This window comes from Diadema antillarum, unplaced genomic scaffold, assembly GCF_040938485.1.
Source record: "Diadema antillarum isolate AM-2024a unplaced genomic scaffold, OU_Dant_1.0 scf00000033, whole genome shotgun sequence".
NCBI lineage: Eukaryota > Metazoa > Echinodermata > Echinoidea > Diadematoida > Diadematidae > Diadema > Diadema antillarum.
In genome coordinates, this window is record NW_027270922.1 from 1,070,100 (window position 1) to 1,093,757 (window position 23,658).

The window sequence follows — 23,658 nt, forward strand, 5'->3', positions numbered from 1 at the left end:
GCACGGTGTATTCAAGGGTCACATGTGTGTACTATAGGCCTACTGTTGTTGTCATCTTTAAAACCAGGGAGGTGATTTCGCTCACCTCCCTATTAAAACTCAGTGCCGTGCATGCTAGCTGGTTTTTTTTTGTAAACTTCTTCTTCTGGTCCACTCTACCTTAAATAGCTGAAGATTCTTGCAGATTGTGTGCATTTTGGATTTGTTTAAGCATTGCAATTCGTTAATTTCATATAAGATGCCTCACTGGACAGAAGAAAGTGTAGCGTTATTAACATCCCTTTGGAGAGAATTTGCTGTACTGCTCACCTCCCTGGTTGTAGAATCGTACATACGGTGATATAGGAGATTTTGAGCGGGGAAATCCACTTTCGAACCGCGAGCCAGGCAGAGTAATATTGCAAAGTGCGCATGCGTCAATTTTCGGACTAATTTCCCGAAGCAGGCTGTTCGAGCTGATGAAGATGCACATTCGCTGTATCGGGCTATTTTCTAAGACCGCAAAATGTCCCGCTAGTTTGAACTTCGGGCTGATGAAGACACGCCTTATTTCAGCCTCCTAGCCTCCAGTGTGGATGAGAATGAGGCACTAGGAGAAAATAACTGGTAAGAAATCTTAACACTGCACGCATCAGCATGACGTGGTCGTTTTCAACCAATGAGAAGTTTGACCAATTAATGTTTTAACAACAACCGTTATACATGTATCTGTAAGATTGGGGCAGATTTTTGCTAGCCCTCTCATCTCCGCCCCATCATCTCCACCCCATCACCGAGCAAGGAAAAGGAGGAGAATAGAGCAAGCTCTAAATGATGGTGATTCTAATGCTCTTCACCTGATTAGAGTACTCTTGAATCGAAACAAACTTTCAGCCATCTTTGCTGAATGAGAGCCATCTCGGCAGAATGACAGCGACAAATATCAGAAGGCCACGTCTTTCCTCATCTCTGTTGCCATAGCAACCTATAGAGCACTGCTCAAGCAGAAATGGCTTCCATTGCTCAAAAGTCTTTGACAATGTTGCTAGTTGCTTCTCTCAGGCATTGCACACAAGATATTGAACATGTTAATGTAAACCCTTTCAGAACGAGTTCAAGTCTTGAAGGAAGGTGAAGAAAAAGTATGTGTGACCAGGGAGGTGCTCACCTCCCTGAAGTGACCTTGAAGTTTGTACATTCAACAGAGACTGCATCATCCATGATGAATTAACTCTGTGATTACCAGCTACAGCCTATGGGTACAAAATGTCTATGGCCAGTAGTTTTATGGTGGTAGTCTGAGAGAGTTAGATGACCAAGAGGAATACACGCTCTTTCTCTCTCTCTCACACACACACACACACACACTCTTTGTTGCAATGATGAGGCTGATGAGGTTTTTACTACAAGTCCCAACAATCTCACCCATTATATCTTACATAATTGAGAGATAACAGCAGAGAAACAGCTGTCTTAAATGTGCTTCTGAGGCACTACAGTAATGGACAAGGTACTTGATTGCTTACTGATTAAATGGCTTGATGTACACTGCATATGGGGGCAGCCATCCCATTATCCTATAAGAAGTATCGGACATGTCATGAATTGTAGATCAATAGGAGAACCTTCTGATATCTCAAAAAGATCGATTGTCTGCAAGTGATCTAGACCGACATGACATGGGTTCAATTCGACAAATTGACAATGAATGAAACTATTCAGTAGCTGATGGGTGTCACGGGATATATATCATAATATTCATTTAATGCTTTGTTTTTTGATTGGCTGGTGCGTGCTGCTGGCAAGTATGGTTTGCGTCCAGGTCACGTCATTGCGTTGTGATGCCCACTTTTGGTATCACATACCGCTTTCAGTAACTCATGCATTTTTTGGCCCGCTCCTGGTCCGAGCTAAATTAGCCCGCGCCAAGCAGTAAAAATTGCTTTCAGTAACTGTAGCAGAGCCGCGCTACTTTTACGAATACCCATTCATAAACTCGGTAACGTAAGGGATAACTGCCATGGTAACTGAACTCGTCATGGACAGAGAGGAAGTGCATTTTCGCGCGATAATTGATGTGGATGAGCTGAGCAGCAGAAGCTGTGACCTTTGACCGTGAAAGGAATTTTGGTCCGCGCCTGGCGCTGCTATCGTTCATAAACTCTTTGATCAGTGCCAGGCTCGCGCCTGGTCCTCGCCTGGTGCTAGCTGCAGCAGCGCCAAAATAGTCCGCAACTGGCGCGTAGGCCACTTTGGCCCCCACCCATTCATAAACTCAAAATTTTCGACTTGGTCCGCTCCTGGTCCGCTCCTGGTCCGCTCTTGGTCCGAGCCAAGAGGGTTACTGAAAGGGGTATAATATCATGCTCTGGCATCGCTTGCTCACACCACTCTTCCACATGATCATCAATGTTTGAGAAATAACAGCGGCTTTTCTATTTTCCTCGCAGAAGTATACTGTTCTTTGTGATTTCCAATTAATGATGGTAATAACAATTAACTTTTCACTCCCACAATTAGTGAGGCTGTGCCTCTTTTTTGATTATCCTCCGACCAACACAATGCTCCATCACAGCAGAACCCTGCATGACGAATAGTGGCCTACTTTGGTCACTTTCACTTTCTGCTGCATAATGTTGAAAGTCTGTCAATGCTTGAATACCATTCAGCTTTGATATTAGAGAACAATGTTAAAACAGTTGTACATAAAAAATAAGGCACTAGAAAGCAAAAGCCACAAAGAAAGTACAAGCGATTCTGTACCGGAAGTAGCCTGTTATAAGATCATGTTAGTGCCGCCCTCGTGGAAGATCTTATTAAGCTAAAGTGACAATCCCCTTAAATCAAATCCATGTATGAAATTTCCATCCTTGACGCATTGTGGAGGCTGATCGATTGTCAACATCCAACAAGATTTTGTCTTCATGTACATCGACAATATACAGGACTAGTGAAAGATCTAGGGCACAATGTGCACTGTTTGGCTATGATTCACAGCACCAGTAACCCTTTTATCTCCAAGATTTTTACAATATTTTGACTAGTTGATGTCAATCATGCAGCAGTTGTAAGAAACATCTACTGTACAGCGATGCTAGCTGTCTCCACTCAAAATACACCAAGGACATCACGTTCCAAACTGTACATTGCTTCTTGGAAAAGGAATGCTGTTCAGAAAGTTAATGATTCAGCTTTTACTCTTTTATAGAGGCCAATAAACAAACTTTTAACAGTTGTGTTAACCACCTGACAACGATATTGATCAATTTGAGTTATCCAAAGGATGTCACTTACAATGCTTTTGCTGTCGCTCAGCAGTCGTTCCTTTCATATCTGTCATGTTTACCGAAACTCCGTGCTGCCTACATCTCACATTTCTGACATCACTGCTTCTCTGCATAGAAATACCTTCATCTGCATTACAGACAAGCCTGTTATCCTCACTTGATTTGGGATTATCAATTAAACATTTTTTTAAAAGAGAGATTTGCGTGTGTATGTGTGTGTGTGTGTGTGTGTGATCTAAAAGTGGTAATGGAAACAGTGACAATGCCCTTGCATGACACACACTCATGTCAAACTGCCACTTTGACACAATAAGCACTCATTCAATGTACATGATGCAAGATTTCAAAACTTTGTTCTGGTACAGTTATGAAAGTGACAGTGTGTATTTCCTTTCATAGTATTTTCCTTTATTATAATGTTACAATGATTTTGTATATGAACTTAAAGTGTATATATGTATTTGTGTAAATGTTATACTTGTAATTCATCTTGCTGGAAATACAATAAATAAAATGAAGTGAATGAAAAGATATTACATATCTCTCTTCCTTGCGACCAATTCTGTTAAATACAAACTTTGTATTGAGTGCTTGCTGCACTGTACACACAGATTACTCACATACCAGTCAACAAAGTCACAACATGATCAAGTGATAGCATATTTTTGTCATGTCCTCGCATCAGCAGAACATTCTCGAAAATGTTCCCCAATGGAAAAACATTTGCATACAAATGTATGTGACCATGCACCACAAACCCAACAAAACGTCGCACATCCCAATTTTACATGAGGACTCAAAACGGGTAAAATAGGTCAACCTTGTCAATCTTCAGTTTTTCATATTTTTCAGGAAGAGCAACTTTTCTTCTACATTTTCCAAAATCTGGAGATCATAAAATCAACAGGAAACTGCATTTTTGGCAGTTTTACTACGACACTATTTTCATCATACTGATATGTAACACATACTATGAAGTGGAGTGGTTCTTGCACTTGCAGTGGTGATGATGAGGTGTGCTTGCTTCTGGCAAACCACATAAAAATGTGGTTATGTGCTGAATTGGTTAAAAATCACTGTTTTTTGTCAACATGTATGACTTATGATTTAAAAAAACATTTTAAAAAGTTTTTTCCACTCTCTGTAAATCCCGTCTTCAATTATCACCTCAGTCTGCTCTGTCTATTTTATTTTTAGCTGATATCGGCTTATACAGTCTTGGGTTCACTATCGATGTAATATCTGTAAATATATTCTGTTGTGCAGTCTTCAAAGTTATTATATTTTCCATTTCCTGTTTACTTTCTTATATACACATGTATGTTAAATTACATGTACATGTATTACATGCATATATATATATATGTATTTTATTTACATGTAGTTGTTGCCTGTCATTTACAGATAATCTTATGTTAACACATATCTATTTGAAATTTTGTACTTTAATAGAAACACCTGGTGAATGACTTTCATGCCAATTTTATTTTTTATTTTTGTGCATGACCAATAAATTGTTTGAATTGAACTGAATTCTAAAACAATTATTATAAGTATTGAATGCATATAGATATGTGACAAAATGGAACAATTGAATCTAAATGCATTGCTGCATTGTTGATTTTATTCAGTTATTGGTGTCCTAGGCCTACAGCTACCAGAATTAACGGTCCTCATATTAAATCAACAGCATACCCCTCTCAGTTTCAGAATTATAGACAGAGAAAAATAATTCAGGAAAATGCACATAAATATAAATTGTGTAACCTTTTGGGCATGCTGGCACATTTGAACCCATTGAGGACGAGTCCCAAGTATACTCGGGCAAGTGTCTATGGGAAATACGTGTTGTAGGAAAATCAGTTCATCCTCAACGGGGGAAATAGTGAAGGGACATAACAATGATCGATCTTATTATTTGACTTTGCAAGTGACAGCAACCTACAGGTGTTGGTAAAGAGCACCATGATTTATTTTGGTGTTTTTGATGTGATAGGTTATGGTCTATACACAACAAAATGGTTCCCAAAGGGAAGTTTCCTGCTGTACTACAGAGGAAAGATTTTGCAAGCCACAGAGGAAAGATTTTGCAAGCCACAGAGGAGGAAGAAGAGTCAAACATGGAATAAATGAAACTAAATCTTTTATTTTGAAACACAGAGGCATTGATTACCAGTAATTGTTGATAGACTATGTCCTGCAATAAGGTAGTCTCATTTACATTAGATTTCAATCAAGATGGCTATAGGGGAAAGATTGTTGATTCCAAATATCAGATGCATGTTTAATATAAGAAATATGTTTTGCTTTTACATTAGTATGACATCTCTTCATATGACAAAAAGTGTTGCATTACCTATAGTTGACAGTGTGAATAAGTTCCATTGCCAAAGTTGTTTTATTTAGAGTAAGCAATAATGAGATTTTAAGAATAAAGAGTACATGTTGAGTATTAAAATGCACTTTTGTAAGTAAATTTATAACTACCTGGATTTTTATACACAGTGGCAGGGTCCTTGCCAGGAATTTCCTCATGCTTGTTGGGGATCAATATTTATATCGGCACATATACGCGCTTTTTTGGGGGGTGGGTACAGGAGGGGGGTTCCCCCCTCCCGCGCAAGGCACACGGGACTTTGATAATGCTCAATACAACACAGATAAATTGCCGCTAAAATGCCACTAAATGATTCATTTTCACATCCCATCCCCTTCCCCAATTTATTATTTCATATTGCTGTGGTACCCCAAGCAATTGCTTCTCTCCATGCAGTGAGATTTCATTAAATCCATGCTCATTAGAACAGTACTTAGTTGATAGTTTCTATTTTGTTTTTGGTTTCTGGGTGTTTCATGACATTTTAACATCTTTAAAAACATTTCCCCTTCATCAGTGATCTGCTGTATTATTGTAAAGCGCAGTTTGATTGCAGAACGATCTGGGAAGGGAGAGAAGCAACGCCTGTGGTGATCAACATCACACATCCACATAAACACCAGCACAACACAGGATGCAAGAACTACCTCCACTTTTTCGGCTGGCGCACGATGGTTGTTAGAGAATGGGATGACTGACTGCCTTATGGAACCTCATTACCCAGTCATGCGTGAACTGCCCTTCTGCATTCTGGGCAGGAGAGGTACTCGAATGCGGACTGTTTGCCTTGAACAGGTAATGAATGCAGGTTGTGACGAGAATACCAGAAATGTGCCTCTAGCATTCAAGCTTTCGTCCTAAACCCGAAATTATGCAATATTTCAGTTTAACTTGCCACCTGCCCCCTAAAAATAACTAATAAACAAATGAATTTAAATCAAGAGACAAGGATATGAATATTTTTGAAGATCTTGTGGTAGCTCATATTTCAGAAATTGTCAAACGTTGCCTACTGAGCCATAACATGATGTCCAAATGTATGTAAAATACTCTACAAGCATGTACAGAAGTTTGATAGATATTTGGCTACCATTCAGAGATCTATGAAAAAATGCCCCCATGATATAACAAACGACTTTCTCTAAGGCATTATTTACTCTTTGCAGATGAAACAAAACTCAGCTTTAGTGCTTCAAAATAGTTCTAAAATGTGAGCTAGGGATAGAAACAACCAGTATAAGAATTTGAATCAGTATAATCAATAATAACTTTCGTATGAAATATGAACAATGTTTCAAGACTAAACCACCTACAGTTTAAATATGGTTTATTGAGAAAATAAATGTGATATCTCCTTATATTTCAGGCTTTCTTGCAAACTTTATACATGGTAGGATGTCTTGTGATACAACTGACCTACACATACAACCTGTATATGCATGAAATGGGATATCTCGAACATTTTTTAAATCACTGCTCCCAGTAGTCAACACTACCTTTAATTGTCTCTTCTAATATTGCTTTTCATGGGAAAATATTGACAATAGTTTAATGCTCACAGATTTTCACTTTTTGTATTTAACATTTAGCATTCATTTCCAATCTTATTAAACATTTATTTTTTTTTTTACAGGGTGCATTTATCATCAAAGACTGGTGGTAGCATGCAGGACATTTTAACTCTGATTTTTCAAACTTGAAACATTGCTAACCAGTGCCTTTAATGAAAAATTACCCCTCGACAGCAGGTTTCATACCATGCCCTTTGCACACAAGACTGGATGAGGGAGGCAGAGAATGTGTGCACGCGGCAGGACTCATATTCATGACCTCTTTTACTATAATTTAACTAGAACTAGGTCAAGTTCCACTGGGTCTTCAGGGTAATGGAGCGTGAGTGAATCAGGTATCCCTAGTCCACAAAAGATTTATCATATGGACATAGGTTAAGCCCCCCCCCCCCCAAAAAAAAAAAAAAGAAGGTGAAAACTAGTTTAACAGACTGGAGGGTGGGAATATAGGGTTCTTCAAGTTAGTATAGGGTTCTTCAAGTTAGTATAATATAGTATGTTGTTAGCTAGGCTACCAAGGATTTGGCTGAGGTTCTCCTCTTCCAACGGGAGTAAAAATGGATCTTAGTAAGACCCTTTTGCCTCAAACACCAGCTCGTACATGTTTGCTACCCCCCCCCCCCCAAAAAAAAGACATAATCATAATAATACATAAGGTTCCATTTTTTTTTCATGCCAAATAAAAGAAGAAACATCCTTTCATGCACAGTTAGAATTTAAAAGCCAAAGACAAATATTTTGAAGACATTATATTAATTTGACATTTGAAGAGCTAAAATTAATGACATTTTTGAAAATTGTCTAAATCCATTTAATACCAAGCTCAGAGTGATAATATCAGCATGTGCAATACAGCAAAATGGACATTTTTTTTATACTGATTACCGCCCAATTTGTACAAGAGTCTATGCCAATTTTTAAAAATGAACATGGAGAAAGCTCTTCTCAGAATCATTGTTGGATATCAAAATTACAATGCATCAATCAACAATGAACAACGATGGTTTGTATTCTTGGATGAAGAGTTTCCTTGCTCCTACATGCAGACAGTGGATGTTAGAACACAACTTAATTTTCACAAATATACACTCCTATACACTGTTTGTGTGTATATAATTTGACTGCTGCCTGCTTTAGGAATACAACATAATTTACTTACATTAACATACTTGTACATTTCATACTTTCCACATATCTGCACACATATATTTGCTTTTCATCCCATCATATGTCCACATTGCTAGTTATCACACTCTGATTCTCAGATATTGAGACTCTAATTCAAGGCGACACAGACAATGAGGGATCAATTTCACCCTTTAAACTATCAGACGGATGGCGGGATTTAAAGACCTTGGCCTTACCCCCAGCATTTCTCTCCAGGGCTTTATTCCCACATATCTGAATTCCCTCCCATCTGATCGATTTTGGGGTTGGGGATGTTACAATACAGTAGTTACGTTCAGACCACAAGCCTTAACCTCGAGGTTAGGAAACCTCGAGGTTAGAGCTTGTAGTTAGGGACCGTGAAGACCGGACTCATAGTTAGCTAACCTTGAGGTTAGCTCGATGTTAAAGGGACTGTACAGTACTGGTTGAGGTAGGGATTCATGTTCTGAACATTCCTAAGTGAGATAATGAAAAGCCTGTTATGAAATATGAAAGAGCATGTAATTTTAAGAAGGATTTAACGTTTATTTGATGAAAATTGGTTTTCAAATGGCTAAGATATCCAAAAAAGTGCTAATAATAAAAGGCGACATGCCCCAACTTTATTAGTATCTCTTTGTTTCACCTTGTTTTTGGATATCTCAGCCATTTCAAAACCGATTTTCATCGAATAAACTTTTGATACCCCTTAGAACCGCATGCTCTTTGACATCTCATAGAGTGGTTTCTGAATATCTCACAAAACGTTAAAAGCTAAATCTTCACCTCGACCAAAACTGTACACACCCTTTAAGAACCACAAGAAATCTTATGGTTAGCGCTCTAACCATGGGGAGGGGGGGGGGTCCCCACTCGACACAAAAATCAACGCACTCAAAGGGGCAGGAATTTGACCTCGAGGTTTCGCAACCTCGAGGTTAGGGCTTGTCGTCTGAACATAACTAATGGTGCCTCGTCCAACATGTTCTGTCATCTGGACGCTTGACCACAACCACAGAAGCAGCTGACCAACAATCGCAGGTGTTTCAAAGCATGGCAGAATAGATTACAAGACTGGCTTGCTTCTAAATGTACATTTGGGCAATTCCACAGTAACTAGGACACAGGTGCCAAAAATTCAAAATGATATTTGTTTCAAACACCATACATTTTCAGACAGTACTTGAGTTGAAGTTTTAAGAATCATTATGTTTTTTGATAAAAGCGGCCATTTTGATTTTCAAAATGGCTGCCAAAATATGCCTATAACTCAATGGTGAAAAGAGTGTATTGTCGCATAACTTACTCTCTGTATATCCACTTTATTAGTACTCTAAACAACAATCTTTCATATGTATGCAGTTACCAGAGAAGTCTTTTACCACATGATAGAAAAAAAAAGCTGGTAGCTTTAAAGAATTTGATAAAAACTGTTCATTACTTTGATAATGATGGATGTAACGTCAGTTACCAAAAACAAGGAATTTTTAAGTTTATTCATCAAAGGAAGTGAGCTGTATGATGTAACTTGGGATTTCTAATGTATGCCCATATGCCTTTATTTTAATACCAGAAATAAGGATACTTGGCATACTGGAGAGTCAAAATGAACACTACAAAATGTGTAACGTCAGTTACCGAAACGTCATACACGAGTATGTAACGTCAGTTACCATGACAGTAATTATAACTGAGGCAAATTTTTTGACTTTTGGCCATTTCAATACATCTGGGAAGTCAACTTACAACAAAGAGCACCAATCCCTTTCATAGGAAATGATGTCATTACCATGGTATGTCCATGGATATTTTTTTTTTTATTATTTCTAAATTCATTTATTCATTCATTTACCATGATTATCTTTTTTTTTTGGGGGGGGGGGGGCTTGAGCTTTCGATTTTTGATTCAGCACAAGTTTAAGGTTAAATCATCTGGAAGTTTAGTTTGCCACATGCAGTATATGCACTCAAATTAGTACATTCCCAGCCCTACGGGATGATAAAGCTACCAAAGTTTGTAGGCCTAATCAGTGTCATGATTGCATGTTAACCACATTTTCTGTACAAAAAAAAAAAACCAACAAACTTCTGCACAGCTGTATACCAACAGTTTAACAATCTTCACCAATGTTTGCTTTTGCTGGCATTTTTCTTTTTTTTTTCAGGAAGCTTAGTCAAGTTTCTACCTCAAGGCAAATGCACAAACAGATATTTCTTCTCTTGCACTTAAATGTGTGGTGTAGTTAACATGGCTCATCTTGTATTATGGTACGTAAGGCATGTACTCATTATTGTTTGAAACTTAACACTGATGTTGCTCAAAGTGAGAGAGGATTCTATAGGGTTTTAAAAAAATTGTTCATACAGTGTGTATTTGTTGATTACTTTATTCTATTCATGCAGGGACATTTTGTAATACAACACATGATAATTATGAACAGGAAGAGTTTTTTATATTGATTTTAGTATTCTTTCGTTGCAAAGTCCGATTTCTTGGTATCTTGAATGTATTTGCAAGCCGTGATATATCAGTGAAAAGGAAAAGAAAAACAGTTAAATTACTTCAAGCTAGGAATAAAACAATAATGCTCTTTTAACAAAAAAAAGCATTTATTTTTCTTCTTCACAGAAAAATATTAAAAGTGTGACACTTTTCATTTAAATCAATTGATGATGGTGATCATCAGGAGTAAAATAAAGAAAAGAAGGCGAAATAAATCACAATAGATTTCATACATATTTATGCATATTTATGAGTTGATACATGTTTTTTTCCCCAAGATATTTTGATATTTTTTTCAAGCACAAAAATATCCATGTTTTGTGTAGTACAAGGTATCATGGGTGGAGCACTCTATGTACAGATAAAAACTTTCCTGTTCATTAAAAAACAAACAAACAAACAAACAAACAAAAGAGCCCTTAGTCATGTCAATATATTTATACTTGGAACTGCTTAATCTACTAATGACTCTGTGTAATCATAAATGTTGAATAAAAATTAAATCTTCAGACAAATGTCAAGAAATATCCTCTTGTGCATTTACATTATTTTTGCCCAACTGTGCTATGGCATGGGGGGGGGGGGGTGCCCCTAAGGGCCCACCCAATATTATTTGTGTCTTTAGATTTTGTTTTAATTTGTTGCTGTAGTTGCCTGGGATTGTCACTGGTACATTGCAGCAGTATAATAACCTGTTAAATAAATTAGTTCTCTGTAAACCCTACGGCAAAGTATGTGTAACGTCAGTTACGTAACGTCAGTTACTGACATATTTACCTTTAAGTTTTCATAGAACACAAAGAAAATGGACTACTGTTTCATTTCATTGTGTATTTATGACTGATGAACCAAGGTATGACTCCATATCAACTAAATCATTCTGAATGTTCAGAATTATGAAATATCACATAGCTATTCCCAATCATGATTTTGCATGTGTAAACCCTATGGCAAATGTAAGCGTAACGTCAGTTACGTAACGTCAGTTACCGTCATGCCTTCACTGAAATTGGCATGGTGGTAAAAGGAGGCAACTAAAGTGCACATTATTTTGCACACCTGTTCCTAAGAACCTAGGTGTATTGGCATATTAAACACATAAAGGCTAAAAGTCAGGGACATGAGATATTTCCATTTACATCTACACCATAATTTCCCATGTCCTTTTTCCGTAACGTCAGTTACCGACACATTTTCACTTGCTATGTGATAAGAAATGCAGTTTGAGAGAAAAACTTTCCACCTATTTCTTCATTCTCATGAACCTATTCATCAATGCTAATTGCAAGCCCAAGGTGCTTTCATTCACAAAACTACAAGGTAAACAATTTCATGAAAATCCTTACGTGTAACGTCAGTTACCGTGGAATTGCCCATTTGTACACTATTTCTAATGAGGTTTATGCCTGCCCCTGCAACAGCAGTAATATTTCTGATAACTGTGAAAATTGCCCAAACACTTGTCTGACATGCCACAAATTCTGATTCATGTACATGCATGCAAACTAAATAACAAGTACTGAAATGTGCTTTAATGGTGGGAATAAGTTAACATGAGATCCTAAATGCAATATCTTAGGCAATGGGGAAGGGGCAAAATCAATGAGTTTGAATACATTCTCACATAACCCAGAAGCTGTTTCACAAAGACTAAGTTCAACTAGTATGGGTGGCCAATTGTGTCCCTTCATTAGGTCTGTGCCTGGCCAATGGCACCATTTGTTTACAGGGGGATTTTCCAATCTTAATATGGGCAGTGATGGCCATCCATAGATTATGTGTGATTTAAATGGAACTTAATTTCAAGAGCATCTTATGAAACACCCCCCTCAGCTACACCTCCACTGTTCGTTTGACAGTGTACTGAGCAGACACCTGTATCTCAGAACTAACAGGGTGTGGTCTAATTTGACCCTTGTGGTATCAGAACTTCAGGGGTAATGTGCATGATGCCTGCAGGGCATCTGAAGTTGTGGCTGAATATGAACTCACCTATATGCTATTAAAAGAAAGCTCCCTCTCAAAAGCAACACGAGTGCAAGAATAGGCTTTGTAACATGTTTTTATTGACAGTATCTTAGATGTTAAACTTCATCTACAAAAAAAAAAGGAAAATATTAGTATTACAACTGTTCAAGCCCCTACAAAAAAAAAAAAGAAAGTACACACAAATGATAACAGCAGTCAAAAGCAAGTGTCCTCTTTTGAGGTCACAGGTCTAATTCCCAATTAAAGACAACTGTATGCTGTGGGCAATTTGACCCCTCAAAGCCAATCCAAGACGGAGACTCGATCATCAAAACTCTGACACAAGCAAGGAAGGCACACATTGTCAGCAAAAAAATCCCATATTTTTCCTTGCAGCTCTCCAATTTCCCAATCTTTCCAAGAGGTTTAAAATTGCAAAAGATGGACACAACTCGCACTGTTTGGCCTACAACTCCAGATACGCTGGTGCTGCTTTGAAGTGCGACGTCACGCTGTCAAGTCGACTTGGGAAAATGAGCTGTTACAGGAGAATTGTCGGGGCACGCTGAGCTGACCCAAATCCTGATCACAGCCTGGCCTGTGCACACCCTCCTCGTCGAGAAAAGTGCGAGGTTTGTGTGACAGATGATCCAATCGGAGAATCCCTGTTGGTCCCGCTGAGGAGTGAACTTGTTTGTCCCTCCCGCTGTTAGAGAACAGCTCTGCCTCCAGGCAATGTTTTCATTCTCTTGAAGTTAGCGGCAATGACACGCTGAAATTACATCGCTATTGGATGTCACGGTCACTTCAAGGGTGATTTGGTCACTGATTCGGAAATTGGAGTTCTCTCCTCAATACTTAAATGTACACAATGAAGAATAGGATGCCCTCCTTTAGAAGTACTGTGCCTGCACCTTCAAGTTTCATAGTATCCATTTTCAGTGACAGCATACATCACTTTAACCCTTACTGTGTGCTCTAATGGACAGTAAACACAATCACTGGATTTTTTTTTTTCTCCAGATATAGGCACAATGTCACAGAACTAACTTTCAATTGACAGCAGTGACATAATCCTCACATTTTTTTTTTTAATTACTATGGCCTTTTAAGTGGGACTGTTACATTGTTACAGCTACCAAAGCCGAGGCTTGTCTAATTTTGGAAGAGTTTTACAGAGGATCAACAGAAAAACCAACAGAAAAGATAGAAAATGTAGCAATTTTTAACTATGAAAACATGCAAACAAGTGATCAAGAATCATAACTAAATGAAGGGGATAAAAAACCTCACATTTTCAGTATATGACTTGACATAACTTGATCCCATCTTACACTGTAGTTTTCTGCTGTGGGTGTGACAGGTTCTGGGGTAAGCAGCAGACGGCTAGAATGCCTAACACCTATCCTCCACGTGACCCTGTTCAGTGGGTCAATGAAGTAGAACATTTGCTATTCCCTCTGTCACCGTTATTAAAATACAACTGTTTTTGAAGTTTCATTATGAAAGTCTTTATTACAGATTTGCTGTCGATGGGGACAGCTTTGAAATTCACCGCCATGTTCAAATTTTCCTAGAGTTCATCCACTGTGACTTAAGAATGGTTATATATTCCTGTGAGAAGTGAGACATTACATCTAATACATCTTGATGATGAGACTTGCGTAAAAAGGGCTAACATTAAAATGCTTGTCATGCACTTGTTGTATCATGCACATTTCACAGCCCGCCTCCCACATTATAATCACCCAAATATCTAGCAAACAGTGTGATATTTTTCTCCTTTTCAAAGCTCCAGCTATAAAAAGTAGACCCATTCAGTTTGGTGCTTGGAACCCTAAAAGAAGGAGGAATTATCAGCTATCAAGTTGCCATTTGTAAGTATTTGCGAAGTTGATATGTGCCGAATTTATGCTAATGAGGAACATCTGTTGAAAATTTGAAGAGATTTTTGTGAGTCTGTTTGTAGATGGTTCCCTCCCCCCTACCTCCCCTCCACTAAGATCCAGGAGTTGCGGCTTCATTCCTCGCATGCTCAATAGCTACCTGTGTGCACACGCGCTTGGTACCCTCGGCCCCTTGAATATCAAGTAGGGCATATTTAATGTCAGCAACCCTGAAACACCTTCTCATGGTCACATATTGATTACAATCTTTGGCAACATTGTCAGCGACAGTTTCCCTTTCCTCCTCCTTACTATTCCTAGCCACTTCCTCACTCCCCTTTGATATCACAATATGCATATTTCTGTCTTGGAGGGCCCCCCTAAGACAGAACTCATTTGGGCACATGTATATGAGTTGCAGTCACCCAGGACTGACAACAATAATGCCCTGTGAAATATCAATGTCAATTTTGAATACAGCTTGCCCAATTCTCATACTGGGGATTGGTGATTTGTCAAAAATGTGAATTACGCTGCATACATAAAAGTCAAAGAAATATCGGAATGATGAAGGCTGCAAATACCATCATTCCGCTCCCATCTCCTCCGCCCAAAGAAAAAAAAAAAAAAATAGAGAGAGAAATGGCTTTGCTCCTCCTATCTTTGAATTTTGCAGATTTGCAGACATTTTCTCTCATTACCTAGAGTGTAACTATGCACAAGATGCATGATGCATTCAGCTCCCCGCTCTGTATTTTGCTGAATAGATGACCCAGAAGGTTATCTCTTCAAGGGCCGAGGGGCGGCGGCTATGTGGGCCAATTATTAGATGGCACCAATTTCCTCCCATCCCCCCATCCCCCCCCCCCCCCCCCCCATGTGCTAATGGATGAACCTTTACTAGGTCAAGGCTCAGAATTGGCACTCTTTGTTTAGTCAAGGTGTTACCTTTTGTTTGTTTTGTTATTTCTTGGGGGTGGGAGTGGAGAGAGGAAGCGGTTCGCTGGAATAGAGGGGTAATTATGTGCCCACTGGAAGAAGCCAAGCCATGACCCTACCACGGATGTAGAGAAATATTAGGAAAGAAAAAGAAAAATTCAAACAAATCTAGAGAAACTGACCAGAAACCTGGATTGAATCCTGATGGTACCCATTCTTTTTGCTCATTTTCATTCATACTACCAAAGAAAAAGAAATGACACATGAATAGAAGTGAAATTCCCATCTTTGTGTGGTAGGGGAAAGGGACATAAAAGGGGGAATAAAGAAGGGAGGAGAAAGGGATGGGAAGGAAGAGGAGGAGAAAATAGGGCAAGGGAGGGGAAAGGATAGTCTAAGGGTGAGGGAGGGGTGGGCAGAGAGGAAAGAAAGCAAGGGGAAGGGAGGGGTTAAGTGAAGGAAGGAAAGGGGAGGAGGAAGGGGCACACAAAGGGAGGGGAGGAGGGAAAAGACAAGAGAAGGGAGGGGTATGAGGAAGGGGGTATGAAAATAGGTACATAATGACATTGAGAAGGCCAGATCATAACATTCTGAAAGAAACGTGAAAAGAATAGAGAGCATCAACACTTCTCCATGAAAAGCTAACAAAAATGCTATCATCCACAGCAAGAGCTTAAAGGAGAAGTCCGGACGATTTTGAAAAAAATTAACCAAAATCTACATAAATAAAGGACCATAATGACTAAGTTTCATTGAAAAAGACCCTCCCAACTCGCCACAATCGATTTTTTAGCATCACTAATTTTGAATCGTAACCGTTCGATTTCTGTACGCCGGCGAGAAAGATCACGTGACAGCGTGACGTTTCCTCCTCACATTGCTTTTTGCTTGGAGCGTCAGCTGGCTCGGGGGAGCCCTGCTTGAGCAACGGTGATACGGGCCAAGCAAGCGGTAGTAGCGTACCGCTCAACAGTCTCTGACCACACAGCGGATGCACGCGGCATGATCTATTGCTTCATTAAAAAAATGCCGATGTGTCAAGTGTTAGGGTGTTGTCGATACTTCAACTTTACTAGTAAGTCTTCAAATTGAAGAAATATTTCGATTTTAAATTGATATCTATCCACGATACTACCTTTACATGATCCTGAATGCTACAACACGCAGCCCGATTACGCTGTGTGTATTGTGGGCTGCTGGTCGTAGTTACCGGCGCGGCGCGGCGGCGGTACCAAGCTGGCGCTGGCGTTTCTTCCTCGGTTCAAGTTACATGTATACTGTCGTATTTTATCACCGTCAGACACACTTTTCAACAGTCTCGGACAACAAAAGAGGCAATAATTCTGACATTGACAGACTGATTTCAGATTGTTCACACTCAGAAGTCGAAAAAACGATCGCGGATTGTGATAGCACTTGGCAGCAGCAGACGTAAATGTATGCCTGCACAGCCCGACAACAGCTAATGCATTGTAAGTGATGGGGTGGACACTAATAAGTACGGCAGTATTATAATACACACATATTTCAATTTAAACGAAAATGTTATAGCATTGCAACTATTTTACATTAATCTTTGAAGATTTTATATAGATATATAACGAAGATTATTTGAATAAAGGAATACAGCGTTTGGCAACAGCACTCCTAAATCGGTGTACGGTCTCCTGCAGTAGCGCCGACAAGGCACACGTCATGCAGATACCGCCCGCAGTCAGCAGTGCAATGGGAGATCGATGCGTAGCTGGGCTTCGCTCGCGGTGCTCTCAGCTGAGGAAACTGCGCCCGATACGTCACGCGCAATGCATCCTGGGACAGATAGTACGAAGGGCAGCTCGCGACGGATTCGAACATGAAGAATTACCTTATTTAAAAAAAAAAATCATAGTAAATGTATCTGATGGTCTTTTCTCGTCGGGAAAAGGGTAATAGGTTCATGAAATATTGTTCTTTACACACGAAACGGCTGATAATCGTCCGGACTTCCCCTTTAAAGGGAACACAAACCCAAAGAGCAATGTGGATTGAGTAAAAGCAGTAACATTAGTAGAACACATCAGTGAAAGTTTGAGGAAAATCGGACAATCGATGCAAAAGTTATGAATTTTTAAAATTTTGGTGTTGGAACCGCTGGATGAGGAGACTACTAGAGGTTATGACGTATGAGAGGACCACAATATAAAGAAAATATACAAGGAATTCCACAAAAATTCACTTTTCTAGCAAAATGAAAGAGTTCTTGACTAACCACTTTCAGAAAGCAGGGGGAATAAGTGCTAACCCTAACATATGTCAGTATCAAGTTGATGGAATGTGTAGTTTTCATGAAAAATGAATTTTTATTGAATTCCCTTTTTATTTTCTTTATATTGTAGTCCACTCATCATACGTCATAACCTCTAGTAGTCTCCTTACCCAGCAGTTGCAACACCAAAACTTTAAAAATTCATAACTTTTGCATCGATTGCCCGATTTTCCTCAAACTTTCACTGATGTGTTCTACTAATATTACTGCTTTCACTCAATCCACATTGTTTTTGGGGTTTACTTTCCCTTTAAATCATATACTAGATGTAGGCTCAGTGCTTAGTGTGAGCATGTGGATGTGTCCGTATCTGTGGGTATGTGTGTGCATGTCTGTGTCTGTACATCTGTCTGTTTGTAGGAAGGAGAAAAGATTATGCAAGGGGGGGGGGGGACGATTGGGGAAAGGTGAAATTAGACTATAAGAGGAAGGCTGTATTTCAAGACAAGACCTTTTACTTTTACAGTTTTCATCATGGCTTTTGAATGAGATATGACAAGTATTGCATACATTGTTCAGATGATAGCACCACTACATGACAAAATATAGGGAAGGAAGTTTGTTCTTTCAATCAAAATGCACTGGGTTGAAAAAGCCATTTCCACTGCTCTGCACACACACACCCAGCAAATTCAATGTTATACACAGAGACAGATTTATACTACTATGTTACTCCGAAGTCCCTTGTTTAGATCTGAAGTTAGTGGTGTGAACAGGTATCACGCACCTAATAGAAAAGTACCAGGGGAGATTAATTACACCATGTTTTCTTTTTTTTTTTGGTAGTTGTTGTTGTACTTCATTTTGTTTTGTTTTGTGTGTGTTGCCTTTTCAAAAAAAAAAGGGAATCACAAAATATGTTTTCTGCAACTTGTGAACTTACAATTGTATACCCCTATGAATATGACGCTTGGCAAATATTTCACCCAAGATCTCCTGGTAACTTGCGGGTGAGGCTGTAACATGAAAGGCATTGCAGGGTAAACTCAAGGGTAAAAGGTGGTGTGACTTTTCAGAAATTTTATCCTTGAACTATCCCTGGTAAACTCGTGGGTGTCCCCGCGAACTCCCGGGTGACACTGTAGCATGAAAGGCATTGCGGATAAACTCCCGGCCGAAAAGTGAAGGTCAGCATACAATGTACCAAACAATGTCCTGCGGGCCATTTTCATGCATGCACTGTGATGTGTAGTTGCATTGCCGTTCAAGAGCAGATGACAGAAATGCAACGAGGAGCTTGTTCACAGGTATGACCAGGGGTCGCACTTAACTTTTTTTTTAACTAGCCAGGCGGACTACTTAGAATCAATTTTGACACTGAAGCAATATTTTGGCTAGCCAGACGGACCAGTTACTTCAGAATTTTATGATTTTCAGCTAGTCCGACATGATTTTGGGTGGCCAATGGCCAGCGGACCATCGCCAATTTCGAACCCTGATGACAGAAATTTCTCATGGGTGTTCTCATTTGATGCCCTGTTGAATATTGTGGGTGATTCCCAAAGAGACTAGCATGAAAGGGGTACTGTAAAACCCAAAATGTTTGAGGGCATTTTGATTTTGAATTTACTGAGAGCCTAAATTCACGAAGTTAAAATGCTTGCAAAAGTTTTTGCCTACACTACAATGCATTAAATGCCAGTGGCAATTTGCAAAAATTGCATGCCACGAAACGGGCTGTCGGCTCAAATTTGCGAAATTTTCATTCCGCAAATATTTCTTGCTTTACAGTATAAGCTCCACAGGAGGACTTGAAGAGATTGTCGGTATTAACTATCTATGTTCCATGGTGTAAACCCCTTTCGTGCCACATTATTCTAAGAATGCAATGCAGGCATGCATTGGGAACATAGTAAAATTCTCTTTTTCAGATCCACATAACTTTTCATAGATTTACGTTATCCTGGACATGTAATGAACAAAGTTGTGAGAAAATGCCAAGCTTTGCTTTTATGTTAATTGTATGACAAATCTATTACTGTTTTTTTCTTTCAAATAACCAGAAGCTGCATTATTGTACAAGCATAACTTTTGCCCACAAAACAGTGACAGAAACTTTTAATTTACTTGCAAATCCAGTAGGGAGCACCAGTTGGTAGTCAATCACCACATCAAATGCAAGTGACACAGAAACGGAATCGCGAGAAACGCTTTCATTGTACTGTGGCATTTTGGCGATTTATCAATCGGTTTAGGCGGGCTTGTGTGTTTGAGCAGAATATGCGGCACGCCGTCAACTGAGTCGGGCACGGAAAAGTGGCACATAAAGAGTTAAATGAGAAGAGTCGAACTTGGTAACAGCTGGTGATTAGTAGGACCCACATAGGACTGACCCACTGGGCTGCTATCTGGCTGGAAAAACAAACAAACAAACAAACAAACAGCGACAAGACTCACCACGTACTCCAGCATCTCATGGTGCCGACAGCTCTGGGGCTGGTGGTCCGTTGCCAGGAAGAACCAACCGGAGAGCAGGACCACCGCAAACCAGAGCACCACTAGGTGTCGGACGGGTATGTGGCAACGCCCCTGGTGGTTGGTGGTTGGTGGTTGGTGGTGGTTGGGGAGAGGTGACAAGAAAAACAAGGAATGAAAATATATTGTGGAGTGTGAATTATAAGAACAGGTAAGATATTTAACAGAAAAAAAAAATACTAGCATGAAATGTACAAGCAAATAATACTGTAAAAGTGAACATTTTCGCCTGGGTAATTTTTCGCACTCGACCATCTATAGATGAGTTTCACATGTTTTCAATTCGGCAGAATCAAGACGTCAACTCTCACTGGAACATATGGCAAGCAAAAAAATATTTTTGTGCTAGTTTCTGGTTGTGTGAAATACGCAAAAATTTCAGCGAGGCCTAAAATTTCCATTTTTACAGTACTAGTACTAGGTATATGTTCGATGTGTCTATGTTATTACAAATGAATGAAAATTGACATTAGTTTCATTCTCTTTCTCTCTATATTAGTCAATCAGTTTGGTTTCTGTATTTGATAAGCAGAGCTTCATTTACTATATTACCTCCTCCTCTCTCTTTCATTTGTACTTTTCAGTGTTAGGTTTACCGGTACCTATTAACTATACTTCTAATTCTCATCTTACTTCATAATCAAAATTCAACAAAGAAACCGGAATTCAAAATAAGGAAAGATATAACATAGACCTCATCGGGCACTGAAAGCTTGAATTGCTACAACCATGACTCTTTCAGCAAAATGATGAGAGCCACAGTAATGTGCTAGCTACACAGTAGAGAGAAAAATCGTGAAATTCAGAATTTCATTTCTGACGCCAGGCATTCCAATATAAGATAAATGCTTATTCAGCACCAACCATAGGAACATGAGCATAATACACATGATTCTAAAAGTTTTCACGCCATCTTGCCACAGTACTGTTGCAAAGTGAGATGCAATACCACGGAAAAATCGTTTTCTGGTGCGGAAGTTTAGAAAATAAACTGGGATGAACATGTGTGATGCACATTTCCTCTCTCCATGAAAAACTTTTGTTCAGTTTTTCTGTAAAAATTGTCTGCAGTTAAATTACCTCTGAGCCCACTTCCTTTGTGACGTACTCGGGCACATTACATTGAAACCAGAAGAAGGGAAAAAATAACCCCAAACTGAATTTCCTCTTTGATTCCCAATCAGTCGATATCTGTTTTTAATTTGAAATGATAACTTTCTAGTGATCGACTTTGCCACTGGCTCTATTCATCTCAAACTTTCAAACACAAATCTACAAACTGGCGCTGCTTAAATGCGAAGTCAGAAGGCCATACAATGGGCTTTTAAACTTTACTTAAAGGCACAGTGTTGTACTTGTTTCAACAACAGAGGAGATAAAAGGATTTGTGACATTGTATGCATTTACAAAATGGACTTTCCTTAAAACAATCTGATAAGAGGGTACTATAAAAAGCTTTGTAATTTGATAAAATCTATAATATCCTTCATGAAGTACACTTTCACTTTTCTAACAGAACAAAAAATATATTGATGACGCCAAGAGAAACAAGCACTCTATGCTCATAAACAGATCAAGGAAACTAATGATGAGAACAAAAGAGCATATTTATATCAATCAAGTTTCCCCTTTCCCCTGGGTAGGTTTTCACAGACTTCAGTACAGAACTCCTGCCAAGCTACACTTGTTTGGACTGGACCATATTTCTACTGAGGTATCATGTGTTTGTCACATTGTAATTAAGCACACTGATGCATTATCTTGATGTCTGAAAACAGACTTGAGACTATTTGCTTCCTTGCCTGGAAGGCAAACGAGACGGATGTTGCTGCTAAAAAGAAAGAAAAAAAAACAGAGAGAGAGAGAGAGGGAGGGGGACACAGACGCATCATCCGTTACCCCAGCTAACCACCGGCTGCGGCATACTCACCACGTGTAACCCCCTCATGCTGACTCGAAGTGGCATCTTAATTCCGTCGGCTCCGTTTCCCGGGCAGGGCGGCACGAATTCACACCAGCAAGCATTGATTGAGCACCCATGCTACGCACCCCCACCCTCCGCAAAGGAGCGAGTAGAGTCGCACACGCAGGCGGGTCGTTACTGACGTTGGTGGCGGCGTTACAACCACTTCATTCGCCTACCTCCGGCTCACCTGCACAAATGCAATGCAAAGAAAAAAAAAATTATAGACAAGATACAAAAAAATCAAACACCCTGGTATTAACCCGTTGAAGACTAGTCTTGGGCTAGGTTAAATGGGAACTGCATGTTAGGAAAATCAGTCCGTCTTCAATGGGTTAACAATAAAGTTCAACATAAGATTAAATTTGGATGTCCGCTGTGTAAACTGAGATGGATGATTCTCTCCAAACAATAAATATACACTGGACTGGACACCAGTCACATGATCTGTATATCAATTACGAGTAATGAGCAGTCGTGCGAGACTGCGACAATATTTGGAGAGCTGCGTCGTCTCCCGTAATAGCCAGCCATCTCAGGTTGCCACTCCAGCAACTTGAACATCAGTGAACTGATACGAGTCATAAGCTCCTGCACCAGCGCGTGAATACCGTCTAAGCCTAACACTTCTCCATATTCTTCTGTGCTATAGTCACTGGTCAGAGCATCTGCTGGAGTGTGTCCTCTTTTGCCACGCTTCACAGATGTTCCAAAATTAAGCCCAGATAAATAATGATCGCGTCATCCATTTTAATTTTGAATCAAGCCCCAATATGTCATCTAGAAGTACTGACCAATTGTTATGCCTGCGCAGGTTTTTATACTTACATAAACTTGAATGATACTGAAGGCAACTTGCTCACATACAATGCCAATTGTATGATAAGACTACAGGCCTGTGAGGATGAAGTCAATACTGGTCACAGTTTGAAGTGGGCCTCTTCTGGACAGCTCTCACCAAAGTCAAGTGAACAAGTCTTGAGATGCACTTATAAGCATTTAAATTTATACCATTTCGGTTTCCATCAAATGCCCCACTTAGTCGCTCAAATTCGCACTTATGCAAAACACTTTCATGTTGGCAATTATCACACGACGCATTCTGAAAATATGAAACAAATCTGCATCCACACGGCCGAAAAGATCAGAAATGCGATGATCCCAACAGATCTACGACAACATCCCACCGGGCAACAATGGCGGGGCTCTGACCGATCGAGATGGTTGACCTGAAACGGCGCGGCACACTCACACCG

At 39.5% G+C, this 23,658-nt stretch overlaps 1 protein-coding gene across 1 annotated transcript in view; it reads right to left on the reverse strand.

Moving 5' to 3' along the window:
- LOC139742668 (divergent protein kinase domain 1B-like) overlaps positions 1 to 22,866 on the reverse strand; it is a 39,211-nt gene extending 16,345 nt beyond the window's left edge. The window contains exons 1-2 of the mRNA XM_071653202.1: positions 22,370 to 22,866; positions 20,362 to 20,493 (exon numbers count right to left, since the gene is read on the reverse strand). Coding sequence (XP_071509303.1) covers positions 20,362 to 20,493; positions 22,370 to 22,405 — 168 coding nt within the window. The 5' untranslated portion in view covers positions 22,406 to 22,866. The remainder of the gene's footprint in view (positions 1 to 20,361; positions 20,494 to 22,369) is intronic.
- Between the last annotated feature and the right edge of the window lie 792 nt (positions 22,867 to 23,658).